This window comes from Sus scrofa, chromosome 8 (assembly GCF_054392235.1).
Source record: "Sus scrofa isolate SSC_HxYL_T2T_F1_AM1 chromosome 8, Sscrofa_HxYL_maternal_Yorkshire_Landrace_v2.0, whole genome shotgun sequence".
In the NCBI taxonomy this organism is placed as follows: Eukaryota; Metazoa; Chordata; class Mammalia; order Artiodactyla; family Suidae; genus Sus; species Sus scrofa.
The window spans coordinates 1,734,490-1,752,148 of NC_139390.1; the positions used below are offsets into that span (position 1 = coordinate 1,734,490).

The 17,659-nt window shown below is 63.2% G+C and overlaps 2 protein-coding genes across 27 annotated transcripts in view; one reads left to right on the forward strand and one right to left on the reverse strand.

Moving 5' to 3' along the window:
* ADD1 (adducin 1) overlaps positions 1 to 11,425 on the forward strand; it is an 84,046-nt gene extending 72,621 nt beyond the window's left edge. For 16 of the 26 annotated variants that reach the window (XM_084971304.1, XM_084971311.1, XM_084971316.1 and 13 more), the window contains 3 exons: positions 3,551 to 3,707; positions 7,278 to 7,376; positions 9,693 to 11,425. In XM_084971304.1, the coding sequence (XP_084827430.1) occupies positions 3,551 to 3,707; positions 7,278 to 7,376; positions 9,693 to 10,066 (630 nt within the window). In that variant the 3' untranslated portion in view covers positions 10,067 to 11,425. Of the gene's footprint in view, positions 1 to 3,550; positions 3,708 to 7,277; positions 7,377 to 8,043; positions 8,079 to 9,692 lie in introns of those variants that run through there. The other 10 variants (XM_084971326.1, XM_084971317.1, XM_084971323.1 and 7 more) reach the window with 2 other exon arrangements.
* Positions 11,298 to 15,730, reverse strand: MFSD10 (major facilitator superfamily domain containing 10). The gene is made up of 13 exons (XM_003356833.6): positions 15,703 to 15,730; positions 15,018 to 15,248; positions 14,823 to 14,919; positions 14,482 to 14,585; positions 14,025 to 14,183; positions 13,780 to 13,941; positions 13,369 to 13,477; positions 13,163 to 13,274; positions 12,886 to 12,994; positions 12,698 to 12,788; positions 12,525 to 12,572; positions 12,347 to 12,436; positions 11,298 to 12,233 (listed from the first exon to the last, which is right to left on the reverse strand). The coding sequence occupies exons 2-13, from the start codon at positions 15,189 to 15,191 to the stop codon at positions 12,118 to 12,120; spliced, it is 1,371 nt and encodes a 456-aa protein (XP_003356881.2). The 5' UTR covers positions 15,192 to 15,248; positions 15,703 to 15,730; the 3' UTR covers positions 11,298 to 12,117.
* Between the last annotated feature and the right edge of the window lie 1,929 nt (positions 15,731 to 17,659).

A 17,659-nucleotide genomic window follows, 5' to 3' on the forward strand; every position in this document is an offset into this window, starting at 1 on the left:
CAATTCCGTGGGCCCCATTTTCTCCTTGTCCTTAGAATGTACTTCCAGCGACTGTTGTTGGCGGGAGGAACCTCTCAGAGATGGGAGACAGGTGGGTCCTTACTGTGGCAGCGTGCTCTTCCTGTTAGGGAACCTGGGCCAGCTCTGCTGATGTGCTAGTTCTGTATCTCCATGCGTCCAAGTGTGTGGAGTCCATGGGCCCGGGGGGCTTGCCGTGAAAGCCCCAAACCACCTCTGGCTTGGTGCGCTCAAGCCCACTCGTAGTCCTTGAGGGGCCTGTCCGGCAGCTGGCGGGCTCTGGTGTGCCGGGAGCGGTAGTAAGGATGCTCTCGTGGCCAGCTCCCCATCCGGTGCCGGCTGGGCCCTTGCTCTGTGGGGCGGTGCTCAGACTGGGGAGTGGGTGTGTCGTGAAATGAACCTGTCACCCCCCCGCCCATGCTTAGAGTCTGCAGGAGGGGATTGCTGCCCATTCCAGCATCCTCCCCCCGGCTGAGCTTCGTGCTTGCCTCGAGTGCTCTGTCTAGGTGGGCTTAGCCCAGGACACGCCTCTTGGTTGGGATCTTGACACCCCTGAACACAGATTTTTGTTCCAGCTTTCCCCCCGCTATTCTCTTTCTGGGGCTCACACTTGCACCCTTGGTCATTTTCCTACTGGCTCGGCTTGTTTACTTATTTATTTAGTCTTTTTAGGGCTGCACCTGCAGCATATGGAGGGTTCCAGGCGAGGGCCTGAATCAGAGCTGTAGCCACCCACCTACACCCCAGCCATAGCAACGCCAGATCCGAGCCATGTCTGACCTACACCACAGCTCACAGCAACACCGGATCCTTAACCCACTGAGCGAGGCCAGGGATCGAGCCTGCGTCCTCGTTTCCTAGTCGGGTTTATTTCTGCTGCGCCACGGCGGGAACTCCGCTTATTTGATTTGAATGGCACCGATGTGCTTTGACTCCACCAGTGTCCTTGTCTGGGGCTGTCCCCACATCCTTTAGTGTGGACCCCAAGAGGAGGGCGGCCTTCCTGCTGGGAGATGGCACTGCTTGCTGGCAAGTGGAGTTTCTCTGTGCTCGTGTGAAGAGGACCGAGGTGGTCAAATGCTCTAAACGTCCTCTTCCCTGTAAGGCCGGTGTGCGGCCCCTTGCTTCCTGTGGGAGCAGGTGTTTGGGACATAGGAGTTGGGGCTCTTTGGAAGGATTCTGCTCTGCTTCCGTCGTTCCCTCTCTGGCGTTGGCTGTTCACACAGGGCGGGGTTGTCTTCTAACGAGAAGGGCCGGTGAGTCACCAGCCGCACCCTGACGCCCCAGTTCTGAAAGCCAAAGGCGCTTTCCATGCGAGCACGCTGCCTTGTGGATTTTATTACAAGGGAATCGAGTTGTTAGAGGCTAGGGTGCAAAGGTCTACGCTGACAGCTGTCGAGTGCGCAGAAGAGCTATTGTGCCATTTGTGTGGCCCGAGCTTCCCTGTGCGTGTGCACCGAGTGCACCGGGGCCGCAACCCCTCGCCTTCCTGCGGCACAGCGGACACTCCGGGGGGCCTGGCACCCACCTGCGGACTCAGCCGGTGCACTTGGCCTTGAGCACCCAGAGTGTGTGTGGCCCAGCACCTAGCGTGTTATTTCAACTCTGAGGAGCGTTTCCGGATGGAAACCTGATGCTCAGAGAGGTCAGGCCACTGGACCAGGTTCGCACAGCTTCAGGGTTGGCGCTCTCGTCCCACTCAAGCCGCGTCTATCAGGTGCAGAGGTCGCCGCTGGGTGTCTGTTTTGCCGAGAGCTGTGGCGGTGGCTCTAAGGGCCAGAAGTGGCCCGCACCTCCGCGGGGCCAGCCAGAGGCCAGCCCTTCCTCCCCAGTTCTCAGCTGGGTTGCTGGGCCGCACGCCCGTTTCCCTCTGCACCCCAAGCGGCTCCTCGGTCCCCGGTCTGTTCAGAGCTGGTCTTGAGGAGGCCGGGAGCAGTGGCGCTGCACCTCGGCGGCCAGGCGTGCGGCTCCGGAGGCCCCGCTTGAGCGCAGGCCATCTCTCTGGCAGCCCACTCTTGATGCTTTACTCCTTACCCATTTTGAACGTTGGATTTAAACGGATGTAAGCACTTCTCAGACCTCACATCACCGTGTCCTTTATTGGCGGTGACACCAGGATGCAGATGCAGCGCCGTAGTGGTCAGAGAGCCTAGAATGTCAGGGGTCCGTCAGCCCAGCAACCCGAGGACCGTGAAACCGAGAGGCCGTGGCCAGGAGGGGGCTTGTCCAGGGCCTCCCAGCCAAGGAGGCCGAGGATTTGGGGGCAGGACTTCAGAGTGAAAAGCCATTAGACCTGGGGTCAGGCCTGCTCCCCGCCAGCTTCTCTGGACTCTTGGGGCCCCTGAGCACAGGCTGCCCATGCCAGCCTTTTCCTTCCCTCACCTGGTGTCCATTTCACTAGCTAGTGACTGCCCAGCTTTGTGGAGTGGGTGGCCCATGAGCCCATGAGCCGCGTTTCCCGGGGCGGGTCTGGCTCTGTCCTCGTGCATGGTGGTCGCTCGCCCTCTGCCCCGGCGCCCGCAGACCCACCGCTCTCACTTGCTTTGGGCACTTCTCGCTGCGTAATGGGCATATGCTTGGGGGCTGGTTAACCCTCTCATCCAGGAGCCTCAGAGCACTTGAGGCCACCCAGGCGAGCTGTGCTGGGCCTGGCGAGAGAGGGGTGGGGACAGCCCCTGAGGCCTGTCCGCCTGGCTCCCTCCTGCTCGAAGGCGGCCACTTGCATGCTCTGCTAGCTTGCTTTTTTTTTTTTTTTTTTTTTTGTCTTTTTGCTATTTCTTGGGCCGCTCCCGCGGCATATGGAGGTTCCCAGGCTAGGGGTTGAATCGGAGCTGTAGCCACCGGCCTACGCCAGAGCCACAGCAACGCGGGATCCGAGCTGCGTCTGCAACCTACACCACAGCTCACGGCAACGCCGGATCGTTAACCCACTGAGCAAGGGCAGGGACCGAACCCGCAACCTCATGGTTCCTAGTCGGATTCGTTAACCACTGCGCCACGACGGGAACTCCTCCGCTAGCTTTCTTTTTGCTTCTTTATAAATTCTCATTGTTTTCCAAATTCCTCAGACAAGTGCTGATGTTTTGGGGACAGTTCGTTATCTCTCAGTGTTTTAGGAGACTTTCCAAAGGCTGGTTACAAACCAAACGCAAAGTCAAAAGAACAGAACTTTTCTGTGCTCTTTAGAACGTAGGCCAGTCTCTGAGCAGCCTCACCCGAGTGCCGTGGTGCGAGAGGCGGGTACGGACTTGAAAGCCCCTCTTCCGTCCGTCCGCGGGCTTTTCTCTCCTGGCGCCTTTGTTTTGTAGCATCAAGGCCAAGGTTTTCCGTCTTTCCTGCAGGCTGCAGGCTGCCGCTCGGCCTAAGCCTCAGGCCTCGGGGGATGCCCAGGCTGCCTCTCAGGGATGTGTGTGCTTCCAGAAAGCCGCCCGCCCCGCCCCGCCCCGCCCCGCCCCGCCCGCAGCCCTGCCTGGGAGGAGGGAGAGGCCTCCGGCAGGGCTCTTGCAGACGGACCGTCCCTTTCTCTCCACAGGGGGAGCTGGTGACGGCCTCCAAGGCCATCATTGAGAAGGAGTACCAGCCCCACGTCGTCGTGAGCACCACGGGCCCCAACCCCTTCAACACGCTCACCGACCGCGAGCTGGAGGAGTACCGCAGGGAGGTGGAGCGGAAGCAGAAGGGCCCTGAAGGTGAGCACGCGGGCTCTGGGGCACCAGGGCCCAGACACGTCCCCGAGGCGGAGAGAAGCTCTGCTGGCTCCTCTGTCCTGGGTTGACCGTGGTTGGCGATGAGCAGAGGGTGACCGTGGTTGGCCATGGAGCGGTCAAGGCCAGGATGCTTTCGCCGCACCTTTTGCTCTGCTCCCTCAGGCTGGCTCCCCAGGAACTAGAGGGTTCAGCCCCCCGGCAAGCGGTCCACTTAGGAGCAACCCAGAGTCCTTGTGTGAGACATCCCATGCCGTCAGATGCAGGGGGTGGCACCCGGCTGTCCTCCGTGCCCCCACCTGCACAAAGCTGGGCCTGTGAAGCCGCAAGCAAAAGGCAGGAAGGGCAGGCGTGCGTGGGCCTCTGGTGGCCTTGGCAGCACTCACGGGCGCTCTGCCCTCCTGAGAGTCCTGGGGGTGCCAGGCAGTGCTCTTCTAGCTGGATTGCTGAGGGCTCTGTGCTGAGGGTCAGGCCGACACCCAGGAACTCAGTAGCCTGGAGTAGTTAGTGGGGAAGCCCGTGTGAATGTCCTTTTTAAGATACACGTAGCCTCTGACGTGAGTGGTACTTCCTCTGTTCAGTTCACTGAGGAGATGCCTCCTCTGAGCGTCTGTTCGCGTCGATGCTCTAGTCCCACCGGAGCCGAGCGCCGTGCGCACACCTTTCCTCCAGTTGTCAGACGAGCCCTGAGAGCCGGGCTTGCCCTCACTGCTCGGAGCAGAGACCTGTCCCCAGAACAAGGCTGCGTGTGGCAGAGGCCGGCTGCCCGGGTCTGTGAGCCACGCCCTGCGCTCTGTCCCCTCCTGCCGTCCTCTCAGCTGCCGTCGGCCTGTAGTTTCCTGACTTCCTCCCGGCCGGGCCTGGTCACGGCCAAGGGCTGGCGTGTCGGGCGCTCGGCTCGTCCCCAGACCCCATGAAGAGGGCGGCCAGGCTGGGGCAGTCTTTGTGCCTCCTGGTCGCTCAGCCACACGGGAGGTCGTGTGTTTGTAAGACATGCGGAGACCGTTTGACAGCGAAGGAAGATAAATGGCTCTGAGAGCCAGAACCCTTGGAACATTGATTTCAAACTTCAGGTTTTAGAAGTAGATCCAGACATTTTTAGATCTATGGAGAGAAGTCTGCCTCCCGCTGCCTCTGACATGAAGGCTCAATGGGGCTGCATCACTGTCCTTGAGTGCCCTTTGGCTGGCCACCATGTGGACCCCGGGGCAGCACGTGCCCCCCAGGAGGTTTGTGCGGCTGTCCCAGGGCCGTAGGGCCACACGTCTTCCTCCTGGCAGCCACCCCTCCCGGCACGGGGTCCTACAGGGCCGATGGGGGACTGTGCTGGGAAGCGCGTCCTGCCTCAGAGACAGCCTCTGGTTGGCTCTGTGTTAACTTTTTTTTTAGTTTTGTTTTAGGCCAATTACACAATGCATCATCTAGTTACTGTTGACATTTGAGTTGTGAAAAAGAACCACTGCTGAATTGTTCTCCGGTGTGTTAGACCGTCACTGCCTGCCGCTTTCTGTCAGGTGTGCATCAGAACTAAGCCTCATCGTGCATAGATTCAGAGGGAGCCTGACCTTCCCGTCAGTCACTGACAGTCCTGATGCCGATCGGCTCCTGCGTGGCGCACACCGCCCTGCAGGGAGCTCTGTTTTGGCCGTGGCGGGGACTCCTTGCCTTGGAGGAAGAGCGGGGGTGCTGAGTTATTGGTCCTGGGGCCCGGTCCCAGTTCCTTGCACACATCTGTGTGACTGCCCTCTGGGCTCTTCCAGGGTCTGAGAAGCTGGGATTTTGTGTTTGAGGGGCGGGGTTTGAGTTAAACCACAAGACTCAAGTGTTTGCTCTGCACACAAGGCTCTGTCAGGAGGGATGTCACAGCAGGTGAGGGACGTGGGCAGGACCATGTGTGATCGCAGAGCTGTCAGCAGTGGGCGTGGCGGCGGGGCGCTGCTGGAAGGGACCCCCGCCCAGAACTGGCCCTGCCTGTGACAGCTAATAACCTCGAGCTGTCAGAGGTCAACAGGTGCCAGGAGGAAAGCCTCTCTCTGGGCTCTGGCTTCTCTTCCTGTCAAGGGATTCGTTCACTCAGGCAGGAGATGGGAGGCCTTGGTTTGGAAACACCTGTCTTCAGAATGGGAGTTCAGGCTTGGGGCGGGGGTGAGGGTGGGGGGGGGGGCGGTGGTTGTTCAAAAATGTGGGACCTACTAGTCCTAAGCTAGTAACATAAAAAGTTTAAACAAGAGGAGGAGATTTGAAGAATTCAGATAATACTGGTGTGTGTCTTACCCTAAATGAGATGCAGACTTGGAATTTTCTCTTTTTTCTTTCCTTTTTTTGAATGTCTTTTTATGGCCACACCCGTGGCATATAGAGGTTCCCAGGCTAGGGGTCCAGTCGGAGCTCTAGCCGCTGGCCTACGCCACAGCCACAGCAACGCCAGATCCAAGCCATGTCTGCGACCTACATTGCAGCTCACAGTAATGCCGGATCCTTAACCCACTGAGTGAGGCCAGGGATCGAACCCGCAACCTCACGGTTCCTAGTCGGATTTGTTTCTTCCACTGCGCCGTGACGGGAACTCCTAGACTTGAAATTTTCTGAATCCTGGGTCCTGGTTCATGCAGTTTTTCCTCTGATGTTCATCAGTATATTTCACTTTAGAAGATAAAAATATACCTTACAACTTGCGAAGTTTATTTATTTTTTTGCTTTTTCGGGCTGCACCTGCAGCTTATGAAAGTTCCCAGGCTATGGGTTGAATCAGAGCTGCCGGCCTACACCACAGCCACAGCCACGCCAGATCTGAGCCGCATCTGTGATCTGCACCGCAGCTCATGGCAACACCGGATCCTTAACCCACTGAGCGAGGCCAGGGATTGAACACGTGTCTTCATGGATACTAGTCAGGTTTGTTACTGCTGAGCCATGACAGGAACTCCAGCAGCTGCCCAGTTGAAGTTATTTGGGGAGGAGTTCCTATCGTGGTGCATCAGAAATGAACCCGACTAGTGTCATGAGGGCAGGCTCAACCCCTGGTTCCCTGGATCCTCAGATTGGACCCCTGGCCTTGCTCCGATTCGACCCCTAGCCTGGGGATCTCCATATGCCGCAGGTGTGGCCCTAAAGAGACAAAAAAATAAATAAATAAAATAATAATAATTATTATTATTGGCAGAAAATGCTCTAAATAAAAAATTAAACCAGGATCATGCTCACATGCTGTCCCTTGAGGCAGCTGGGCAGGGTGAGGGTGGGTGGGTCTTGGGTGCTTGCCCCACCTGGGAGGACAGGAGGGGACAGGCTGCGGTCAGCAGTCACAGCCTGTCGCAGAGGCAGCTCTGGCAGGTTGGGCCCACGCCCCAGTCCTAACCGGCTTCCTTGGCCTGCTGCCGGGTGGGGACGAGGAAGAGGCGGCAAGCCCTTCCCTTCCGGGCTCTTGCAGGCGCCCCGAGAGGCCCCAGCTGCCCTCCCCGCCCCCGAAGGGCAGCGTTGGGCAGACCCCTCTCCCTTGGAGGAGGGCCGAGGTCTAAAGCCCTTGGCCGTGTTCTCTCTCTCCGTCCTCCGCAGAGACCCTGGACGAGAGGAGCGACCAGAAAGAAGACAGTCCTCCCGAGCCCCCTGCCGCCCCCCACACTCCCCCCAGCACCCCCGTCAAGCTGGAGGAAGGTGAGCTCTGGGTGCGGGCTGGTGCGGAGCTGCCTGGGTGCTGGGGTGTGCGGCCTCCTGCGGGCCCCCCTCGCCGCGAGGGGCCCCGCGTGGTTCTGTCCGGAGAGGAAGAGCCGCGGCGCAGTTGCGCCGACGCTGATGCAGAGCCTGGAGACCAGCACGGGCCCTCTGCTGAGCTCGCCTGGCCGCCTCCGCTCCCGTGTGGGTTCTCTCCTGGGTCCAGTGAGGCCACACCGCTGCCTTAGGGACGTGTCACGACCCGGAGGGAGGACAGACCTGGGGGCTGGAACCCGCGTTTGTCGATGGTGTCGGTCTCGCCCACTGCTCGCATCCCCCCAGCCTCCCTGTGCTCAGACCCCGGCCTGTCTCCGTGCGCCTGGGCTCCGGGGCCGCCTTGACTTGCCGTGTTCATCAGTCCGCGGGGGGGGGCCGGCCTCCCGGCCCGCAGAGCCCCCGCCCTGTGTCTGTGGCCAGTGGCCTGTGCGTCTGTCCCTCGGTCTCGTGTGTGGTGCTTCCCGTGCCTGCAGGGGCGTGAGGCTCCCCTTCCTCCCCCCCTGTGTCCACCAGAATGGCTCGGCCATTCTCCTTCCGTGACCCGATGGCTGTGACTGAATATGCCTAGATCTCTCCCTGTGCTTTTCTCTCCCTGTGGCTGCGTCCCACGCAGGAGGCGGATGTGCTAGAGAGTACCTGTTGCCATAGTAAGTACCGCCGGCCGCCGGCCTCCGCTGCCCTGCTACCCCCGCCCCGCTGTGCCTCCCTCTCCTGCTTCTCTGTTGCTTATTAAGTTTTGTTTCGTTTCTTCAAAGTAAAAACAACGGCCACCTGTTTGTGTACCCAGTGCCACCATTCTGGGCAGTGGCCTTCCTGGAGGGGGCTGGGTCACCTGGGCTGGTCGGAGGACAGCCTGTCCTCGAGTCCCCTGGACTGAGGTGGCTCCCAAGCTCCAGAGGGACCACGCTGTCCTGTTCAGCCTTCGAGACACGTGACTGCTCGGTGGGAGGGTGTTGCTGTATCAGTTCAGACATAAATCCAGGCCAGGTTCCCACAGGCTGCGATCTTGCCGCCTGCTGCATGGGGGTCGCATGTGTTTGGGTCTTTGCTTAAGCTGGGTGCTTAAGCTTAACTTGACGGGGGTGCAAGAGTGGCATTTGGTGCCATGTTTGAAATGTGACATTTGGTTAAATTTAAAAAGTCCCCCTGCGGCTCCTTGGACCGCCTCTGCCTGCTCTGCAGAGGGAGTCCGAACTGCCTCCGACCCAGCTGAGCGAGGGCCTTTCTCGTCCCGGGGCGGGCGCCACCTCACCACCCCCACCCCGCCTCCTCCTGCCGCTGCCCCTCTCCTGAGCTCAGCTCAGCTTCCTGTCACCTCCTAGGTTTGCCTAGATCTCCAGGTACTAAACAGTTGGGGTTCCTGACCCACCGTTGGTTTGTAACTTTGTAGACCATTTTTTAAAAATCTACAAAACTGGTTTCCTCCCACTGGTCAGGGTAGAGACAGGCCTTTAGGCCGTTTCTTTAGAACAAATTCCTCTTGGCTCTTTTATGCTTCCATGTTCAAGTTTTTAAGATGGCTGGCCATTTCTGCCTGTGCCTTATTTTCCCCTTCATCTCGTTTCTTTCTCTTTCTTTCTTTCTTTTTTTTTTTTTTTTTGCTTTTTACAGCTACACCTGCAGCATATGGAGATTCCCAGGCTAGGGGTCAAATTGGAGCAATAGCTCCCAGCCACGGCAGCGCAGGATCCTTAACCCACTGAGCGAGGCCAGGGATCGAACCTGCAACCTCATGGTTACCAGTCAGATTCGTTTCCGCTGCGCCACGACGGGAACTCCAGGGTTCATCTCTCTTCGTGTGATTAATTTTCCGGCCTGAAATGGCTTTGGCTTTTGGTGTTGGTGGGGGTCCGGGCGTGAGCCTGTGGCTTTCTGCTAGCTGCCACGGTTTGACGAGGCTTTCTCCTTGGGGGAGGCCAGTGTTGCAGAGGCAGGCTTAGGCTTCATTTCAGGACTGCTCACATGTGCCTAAGGGGCCCGTGTTGGACGCAGAGGGTGGCGGTTCCGAGCTCCTCCCCGCTTGCCTTCCTCGCTCTCCGCGCCTGGGGCCCAAAGCCCTGTGCCGGCTGGTTTTGTCAGCGTGCTGTCCCCGCCGGGAGCTCAGGACCGCCGCCCTGGGACCGAGGCCACGTTTCGCTCGAGGAGCCACAGGCAGCCTTCTTGTCCCGAGTCACAGTCGGCGGCAGCTTCTGTGCAGGGCCAGGCAGAGCCCCTTTGCGGGCTGGGCAGTCGCCCTTTAACCCCGTCTCCCCCCACCCCCAGACCTGCCGCAGGAGCCGCTTTCTGGAGACGACAGTGAGGCCGCCACCTTCAGGCCGACTCTCCCTGACCTGCCCCCTGATGAGCCTTCAGAAGTGCTCGGCTTCCCGACGTTGGAGGAGGAGGAGGAGGAGGAGGAGGTGGGGGCGCTTTGCGAAGCCGGGCGCCCCCCAAGCCCCGCCAGGCCCGCCGCGGAGGCCAGCCCCGAGCCGGCCGCAGCCCAGGCGGCGGAGGAGCCTGCCTCCCCGGCTGCCGAGGAGGGGGCCGCTGCGGACCCCGGCAGCGACGGGTCTCCGGGCAAGTCCCCGTCCAAAAAGAAGAAGAAATTCCGCACCCCCTCCTTCCTGAAGAAGAGCAAGAAGAGGAGCGACTCCTGAAGGCCCGTCCTGCACAAACCGATGCCACCAGACTGTCCCCGACCGAGTCTCGTGTCTGCCCTCCCGTGTAACGGAATGCAAAAGCCCGCCCCTCGTGTAGCTAGCGCTCCCCTCACGCGTGACCGTGACCGGATCCCCACCTAGACCGGTGCTAACCTCGTGCGCGCGGCAGCCCGGCCCGGCCCGCAGCCTCGGGCTCTGCGTCCAGCTCCGAGTCCTGCCCTGCAGGGACCAGCACCTCAGCCCACCGCCTGAGCTCCCCGCGGGGCGGTAGGTAAGTCATGGTTCTGGCTGGGTCCCCCCTCCCCTGTGAAGTGGCCCGCACCCCAGCCTTGCCAGGTTCCCTTCCCCCAGGGTCTCAGGTGACCGACCCGGTCACCCCGGAGCTTCCTGCTGGCATCACCTGCCCAGTGACCTCCCTTCGAGACACGGAGCCGTGGTCCTGCTGGATCACGGCCCAGGCCACTGTGGCCTTTGAGGGGCGGGTGTGGCGGACGGGCCTGCGCGCACCCACCACAGTCTGCACGTGTCTCGGCGCGTCCCCCGCAGCAGCGGGGAGCCAGACCCGGGGCTCTGTTCCGTACACCCTGGGGTCTCTTGGTCCGTGTCCTGGGTAAGGCGTGTCAGGAGGAAGGTCCTCTCAGTAGGTTTGCAGCTCCCCCCGCAGCCTCGTTCCCCCTCCTGGGCCCGCCGGCGAGCTGCAGCGCCCTCGCAGCCCTGGGGGAGGTTTCCAAACGGAGGGGGTCTGCCTTCGCCCTCCGCCGCAGCTCAGCCCAGAGGCTGTGCTCGCTTTGGGGGAAGGGCGCGGAGGCAGGAGGTGGGAGTTGGCCTGGAGCCCGACGTGCCCTCCAGCACCGCGGGGACCGCTGCCCTCAGATCCCTGGCAAACAGCACGAGGCTGCTGAGTGGGGCCCAGTGGGTGGCCAGCACCTGCTGGACAGTGACGCGTTCCAGGAACTTCAGCGCCAGCCCCAGGCAGGCCTCCGGAGTGGGGAGGGGCCCTTGGTGGACCTGGCGCCACACACTGGACACCCAGGCAGGACCTGAGGCCGGCTGCATGGCACTGACCTCTGCTTGAAGCTTACTGGTGAGCGAGCCGCTTCTCTGCTGTGTGCGGTCCTGTGGCCCAGGTGGGGGCAGCGTCCCCCCCCACACCCTGTATTGAGTGAACCGCAGGCTCTTTCTCTTATCCTTTCCTCCGACCCCATGTATGCAATGACTGTAATCTCAGTTTTGTAGTTTAACTTTGTATTACAACACGAAGTGTAGCTGCGTGTATGGACACAGGCTTGGGAGGACAGGCCCTATGGCCTTTCCTCACTGTAACATTTTACTCACAATAAAATTCTTTACGCAGTTTCCGTGTCTAAACGTGTGAGTGAGGCAGTCCTGGACTTGTCTTTGGTTCTTTTAAAGCAGGGCTTCCAGAGGTTTGTCTGACGCTGCAGGACAAGATCCTGAAGCGTTTCTTTCTGGATCAAATGCCGTTTGTCACTCAGGACAGCAGGAGACGCTCTGACCCAGGAGGGCGCTGCCCCAGTGCCTGCTGGTTCTTCCACAGGGGACTGCAGCGGGTGCTGGGGGCTGCAGCGCCTGGATGGGGGCAGCCCAGCAGAGGGCCCTCCTCCCAGTGTCACCCTCTAGGCGCTGACCCCCAGCCCTCGGGCCTTCCCTGACTTTCCACCCCGACCGCTGTGCGCGTGGGCAGCAGGCCTGGCGCGCTTTGCTCCGTGGGGCTGCGAGGGGTGTTCGGCTCCTGTTCAGCTCCGGCTGCTGAGTGTGGAGGCAGAGCCTGCCCTGGGGGAGGCACTTGGGGTGAAACAGCTGCTTTATTTTGTCGTTCAGAGGCCTGGCTCACACCCTGCGTGGCTGAGGGTAAAAGACAAGCGAACAGAAAGCCTGGGCGGTTTCGGAGTCTGGTCCTGAGGGTCCACGCGGGAGTGTCGCAGGCGCCCTGGGACGGTGGGTCCTGGGCCTCCTGGGAGGGCCAGTCCGGGGGCAGCAGGGAGTGGTCCCGGCGCAGGCCCCCACGTGGGGCGGCAGCGGCGGGGCTACTCGGCCTTGGGCGTCTGTGCTGGAGGCCTCAGGCCCCGCAGGAGGGCGAAGGGGAGCAGGAAGAGCACCGCGCACACGCTGAAGCAGCCCCGGGCCCCGGCCAGCCAGTACCCTGCGGAGAGAGCCCGGCCGTGACCCTGCGGTCCCCCGGGGGCAGGGCGGGGGTGGCTGGAACTGGGGAGGCCTTGGAGGGGGCGGGTGTGAGTGCTGTCCCGTGACCCTCACCTGCAGCTGCCACCATGGGCCCCGCAGCCCTGGCCAGAGCGCCCAGACTCCGCAGCGTGCCCATGACCACGCCCTTCTGCCCCGGGGAGCCTGCGGAGGAAGGGGGCCGTCAGGTGCCGCAGGCCTCCTCCCCCCACCCCGTCCCAGGGCGGCTTCGGGCAAAGGAAGGGCCTCTCACCGTAGCCCGCGACCACGGAGGACAGGCAGGGCACCACGACAGCAGCGGCTGGTGGGGGACATCAGGGAGGCGCCCTTCAGCCGGAGAAGGGGCCGGCAGGGGCGAGGTCCAGGACTCCCGCTCCGGGCCACACACGAACCCTGGTCGCCCCCACCCCCCGCAGGGCCACTCACCAAAGGAGTAGAGCAGCAGCCCCAGGCCCAGCACGGGCAGCGTGTGCCCCCAGCCGATGAGGAGGAAGGCGGGGACAAGCAGCAAGATGGCCTGCGGGCGGCACAGCAGGTCTCAGAACCACTGGTGGTGGCTGCTTCCGGCAGCGCTCGGGACTCCCCCCTTCCCACTTCCAGGGGCGCCCCCATACCCGCTTCACAGCGGCCATCTCCTGGCCAGGGCGGATCCGCCGGGCGTAGGTGCCCTGGATGGTGGCCATGGTGAGGCCAATGAAGAAAAACATCTTCCCCTGCTGCAGGCTGCGGGGTAGAGCTTTCAGCGCCCTTGCCCCCTCCCCCGCGAGCTGGGTGCTGGCCCGCTGTCACCTGGGCTTGGAGCGAGCCCCCACCCACCCCACGATCCACGCCCAGAAGCCGCAGCGGTGTTGGGACGGGGAGACAGCAGGGCGTCCCCAGAAGGGGTCCCACCTGCTGAACTGGAAGCGCTGGTGGGCGAGGAAGCTCAGCGTGTACTCCAGGCCGGAGAAGAGGAAGAGGTAGAGGAAGTAGACCAGGCCCAGGCGGCGCAGGCTGCCAAGCCCTGGGGAGCGGCGGGAAGGCGCCGTCAGGGGCCCACAGCCCGGAGGGCAGCCGGGGAGCCACAGCCCCACCCTCCCGAGGGGCCTGCTCCTTACTGACGCCGGTGGGCGGGTCTGGGCCCCGTGCCACGGCTGAGAAGCGGAGCAGGGCCAGGGGGCTAAGCAGGTCAGCAGCACCTCGGAACCCCAGGGTGAAAGAGGGAGCCTGGAAGGGACAGAGCTGCGGGGCTGCCAGGAGGCTGGGGATGTCCCCCGTTCTGGCAGCTGGGAAGGGGCTTGATCACACCCTTCCAGCAGGCGCGGCCCCCAGTCCACCTGCCAGGCCTTGGCGGCAGGGGCTCGGGGGAGTGCCGTGGGCCCAAGTTGACACCAGGAGAGGGCCCGTGCCCTAGGGACTGCCACCTGCGGACTTCCCCACCGGCCCCTGGAAGCCAACCTTCAGCCCCGCCCCCACCCCAGCCCCGCCCCTCAGCCCCAGCCCCAGCCCCCACCTGGCCTCCACCTTACCCGCTTCTCTGGGGGCAGCGTCTCCGGCAGGAAACAGAAAATGAAGAGCAGATCGGAGAGGGCGAAGAGCAGGGCCAGCCAGGGTGCCATCTCCACAGGCAGGGAGGCCCCAAGCATGGGGCCCAGCGTGAAGCCCAGAGAGAAGGCCACCCCGATGACTGCCTGGGGAGAAGGCTGCCTGAGCCACAGGGAGACCCAGGCTCCAGGAGCCCTGCCGTCCCGCAGCCCCCAGCGGGTGCACTCACCATGCCCCTGCTGCGGGCGGGAGGCGAGCCCAGGTCTGCGACGATGGCGGTGGAGAGGCTGACGTTCCCCTTGCTGATGCCGCCGATCACCCTGGAGGCCAGGAAGGCCGCAAAGCTCCTCGAGGCCGCCCACACGGCGTAGGAAGAGGCCAGACCTGCCTGCCTCAGGGCAGGGGCCAAGGGCAGGGACGGTCACCGGAGGCCAGCAGGGCCCACAGTGGGCTGGCAAGCCCGAGCAACACCCCTGGACCCTGCCCTGCTCTGGAGCAACTGTGTCCCCAGTGTCCCCATGGCAGGAGCAGCTCTGGGACAGCCTGGCTTAGCCACAGGGTCTGACATCCCTCAAACACCACCCCGGGGGCCACGAGGGCCAACGAGGCCCCATGACGGGTTCACAGCGTCTCCCCGCACGGCTGCTGGGCCAGTGGGAGGAGGCTCCATCCGTGGGCAACCGTACCAGGGACAGCAGCATCACTGGGCGCCTCCCCAGGCGGTCAGAGACGGCCCCTGTGAGTGGTGCCGACAGGAACTGCAGGAGGGAGAAAACCGAGCCGATCAGACCTGCAAGAGACAGAGGTCACAGTCACCACGTTGCCCCATCCCCAAGGGTCTGATCGTGTCTGGCCCTGCAATCCCAGGTCCCAAGACTTGAGTGGAGATGGCCCCAGTGGCAAGTGGACACGCAGAGAGGGAGCAGACAATGCACAGGGGAGGACTAGGACCTGCGACTCGGGGACTGAGGAGGGGACCGGCCAGGAAGTCGGGCCGGGGAGGCCCCGCCCAGCGGCAGCACCTTACCTCCGAACAGGACGCTGTTGTACCTCTTCTCTGCTGGCATCCCAATGGCCGCCGCAAACCAGTCCACCCCTCGCTGCCACGAGTCATAGAGGGAGTCCTGGGGGACAAAGATGTGGGACCCGCTGGGGAGTCTCTGAGGGGCTTGGAGCAATGGGAGTGAAGGGTCGGGTTGGGCGGGGAGGGGAGGTGGCTCACGTGGGCACGGGCATGGCTCTCGAGCAGCCCGGGCAACAGGGGCAGCAGCAGAGTAAAGGCCAGGAGGTCCAGCAGGAGGCCCAGGAAGACCACGGTGATCACACGGGTTTCGGGCGCCGGCTGCGGGCGGATGGGTGGGCGCGGGGTGCAGCTCCCGCCGGCTCCCCAGCCCATGATGGGAGCCGCTCCGATTCGGCCTGGCTATCCCGCCTGGCTGAGCGAGAAGCAGTTCTGCAAGAGCGCGGGTTTCAGGAGGGCGCGTCTGGGTCCTTTTGCCCGGATGCTCACCTACCGTGGGTGGGCGGGGCGGGGGCGGGGCGGGGAAAATGAGCCCCTAGCTCCTGCCGCGCCACCGGCCCACTAACAACCAGTGCGCACCGAAAGGGACTGCCTGCCCGGCTACCCAGCACAAGGGTCCCTCGCTGCGCCCTGCCCGGACCCTGGGCAGCAGGAAACGCAGGCTGCGGGGGTTGCGCAAGGAAACCGCAGCCCCGGAGACCAACCGTCCCAGGGGCCTGGGCAGGGGCATCGAGGCCAGGGACACCTCCCAGCTCCTGATGCCGCCCCACGTTCCCGGCAGGAGCGGCCAGGGAAACAGGCCCGGGCGGGCACGGGAGCGCCCTCGCGCGCGGGAGAACACAACCCCCGCCCGCCGGGACCGCGCCGCCGCGCCCCCGCCCCGCACCTGCGCCGGCCGCGCGCTCAGGACGGACGGACTGACGGAAGTGGAGTGGACGGCAGGAGCGCGCCCACCGCCGGAAGTGGGCGTGGCTACTCCGGGAAGTGGCCGCCGCTGCGCTTCCCGTTCCAGCCGCCGGGCGAGGCCGCGCTGCTTCAGGCCCTGCGGCGAGGGGGGCGGCTGTGTCCCGGCGGGGAGGGGTCCGAGCGGAGGCGCTCGCTAGGCCTCGGTTCCATCTGCCCCCAGACTGCGCCCGAGGAGCCTCGCCCGCCGAGGATCCCGAGGCTTTGGTCGCCCCGTCCGGAAGGCGGGGTCCGGCCCGGCCAGACCCTCGACGCACCGTCCACTTGGGCTAGAGGCCTCGCGCGCACTCGTGCCGCGCATGGTTGAGACCCTGGACGAGCTGGCGAGGAGAGGGCGCGGTCGGGGCTGTCCCGCGACCCGCCTGCCTTGGGGTCTCCCGGAAGGGCAGGGGCTCCCCCCGACCCCCGCTCCCGGGCGCACTCGGGCCTGGCCCCCGGCCCCCGCAGCTGGAGGAACTCCGGGCTGCTGGACCCGGCCTGCACCCACCGTCCTGCTTCCCTCCCGTATCTTAAAAGATTCTGTGGCCACACCAGGAAGAGTTCTGGGCACTGGAGGTTCAGCTTCTCTGGTGCAGCCAAAGGCCCACAGTCCCTGCCAGGTCGAGCGGCGCTCACCCCAATTTCCACGCTTCTGCCTCACACGCCATTGCTGCTCCAACGACCAAAAAGAGCACCGGCTATAGCTCTTTCCCCGAGGACACGCGCCTTCACCCAGGCTCGGGACGTCCACCTCTTCCAGTCGAGCTGCGCTCCCCTTTAGAAGCCTGCGCAGGGCAGTGGACCGAAGCGGCCACTTCTCTCAGGTGGCCGGGAAGGGCAGAGCTCCAGAGGAGGAGGATGCGACACTGGCAACAGCCCCCACCTCTCCCGGCCAGGTGGTCCCCGCCGGTTTCACAGCCCCCGAGCTAACCCCGCCCTCCCCTTCCCCCGGCCCGCAAGGAGGTGGCGGGGCTGGGACGGCCTTGTTGACATTTCCAAGAATTAAGTCGAGTGGGGTGGGGAGGGGCCAGGGTGGACAGAGGTGGGCGTTCTCAGGTTGATACATGAGGCAGAAAGCTAGAGCTTTTCAAGCTTGGCAGCCTGTCGCTGGCACACTGTCCTTAGAACTCACTAGCAAGTCTTGCCCAAGTGCCAGCAGCTTGGCGAGTTAACAGAAACAGCTGCTTGACTCGAACAGGTGGACCCAACCTGAGGCTGGAACAGCAGCCAGGCCTGCCAGGCCTTGCAGAACTGTGGAGCCACACCGCACTTGGCAAACACCTACTCGTGAACACCCCAGGAGGTGGCAGATGCCAACACCTCGCCCACCGTGGCCTCTTCACCTGTCCCTGTCACATCCAAGGCAATCCTGGCAGGAGCCTGGCCAGCACCAGGAGCTGCTCTGGCCCCGTCCTCTGCAGTCCGAGCGCCAGCACCGCCCGGTGCACCTTAAATCTAACTGGGGTTCTCCCCAGCAACCTCCCTGCTGGGAGCCAGGATCGACTATCCTCTTCCCCGCCTCCCATGTGTCCCGTCTGGCTACTGTCCCCATGGTCACTGCAGTGCGACGGACTTCTTGGGCCACTTTGCATGGCTGCCTCAACCATGTGTCCTCTTTGTCACCTAAGGAATGAGGACTCAGTGCCTTGGCTCTAGGAGACTGGGGCAGGGCTTGGGAGTGGGGGCCTGTCCCCCTCACCCGCTCAGGGGAGCAGCATTCTGGGGTGGCTGAGCAGGCCACGGCCTGGGGCCGCAAGGGTAGGCAGTGGGCTCCCGGGGCCTTGCCAACCGCACTCCCGTTAGTGCAGTGGGAAAAGACAGCCCTTTGTTAACTAACAAGTTGCAGCCTCGACCACAGGCCCTGCGTCTTCCCATTTCATCTGGCGCAAAACCAGACTTCG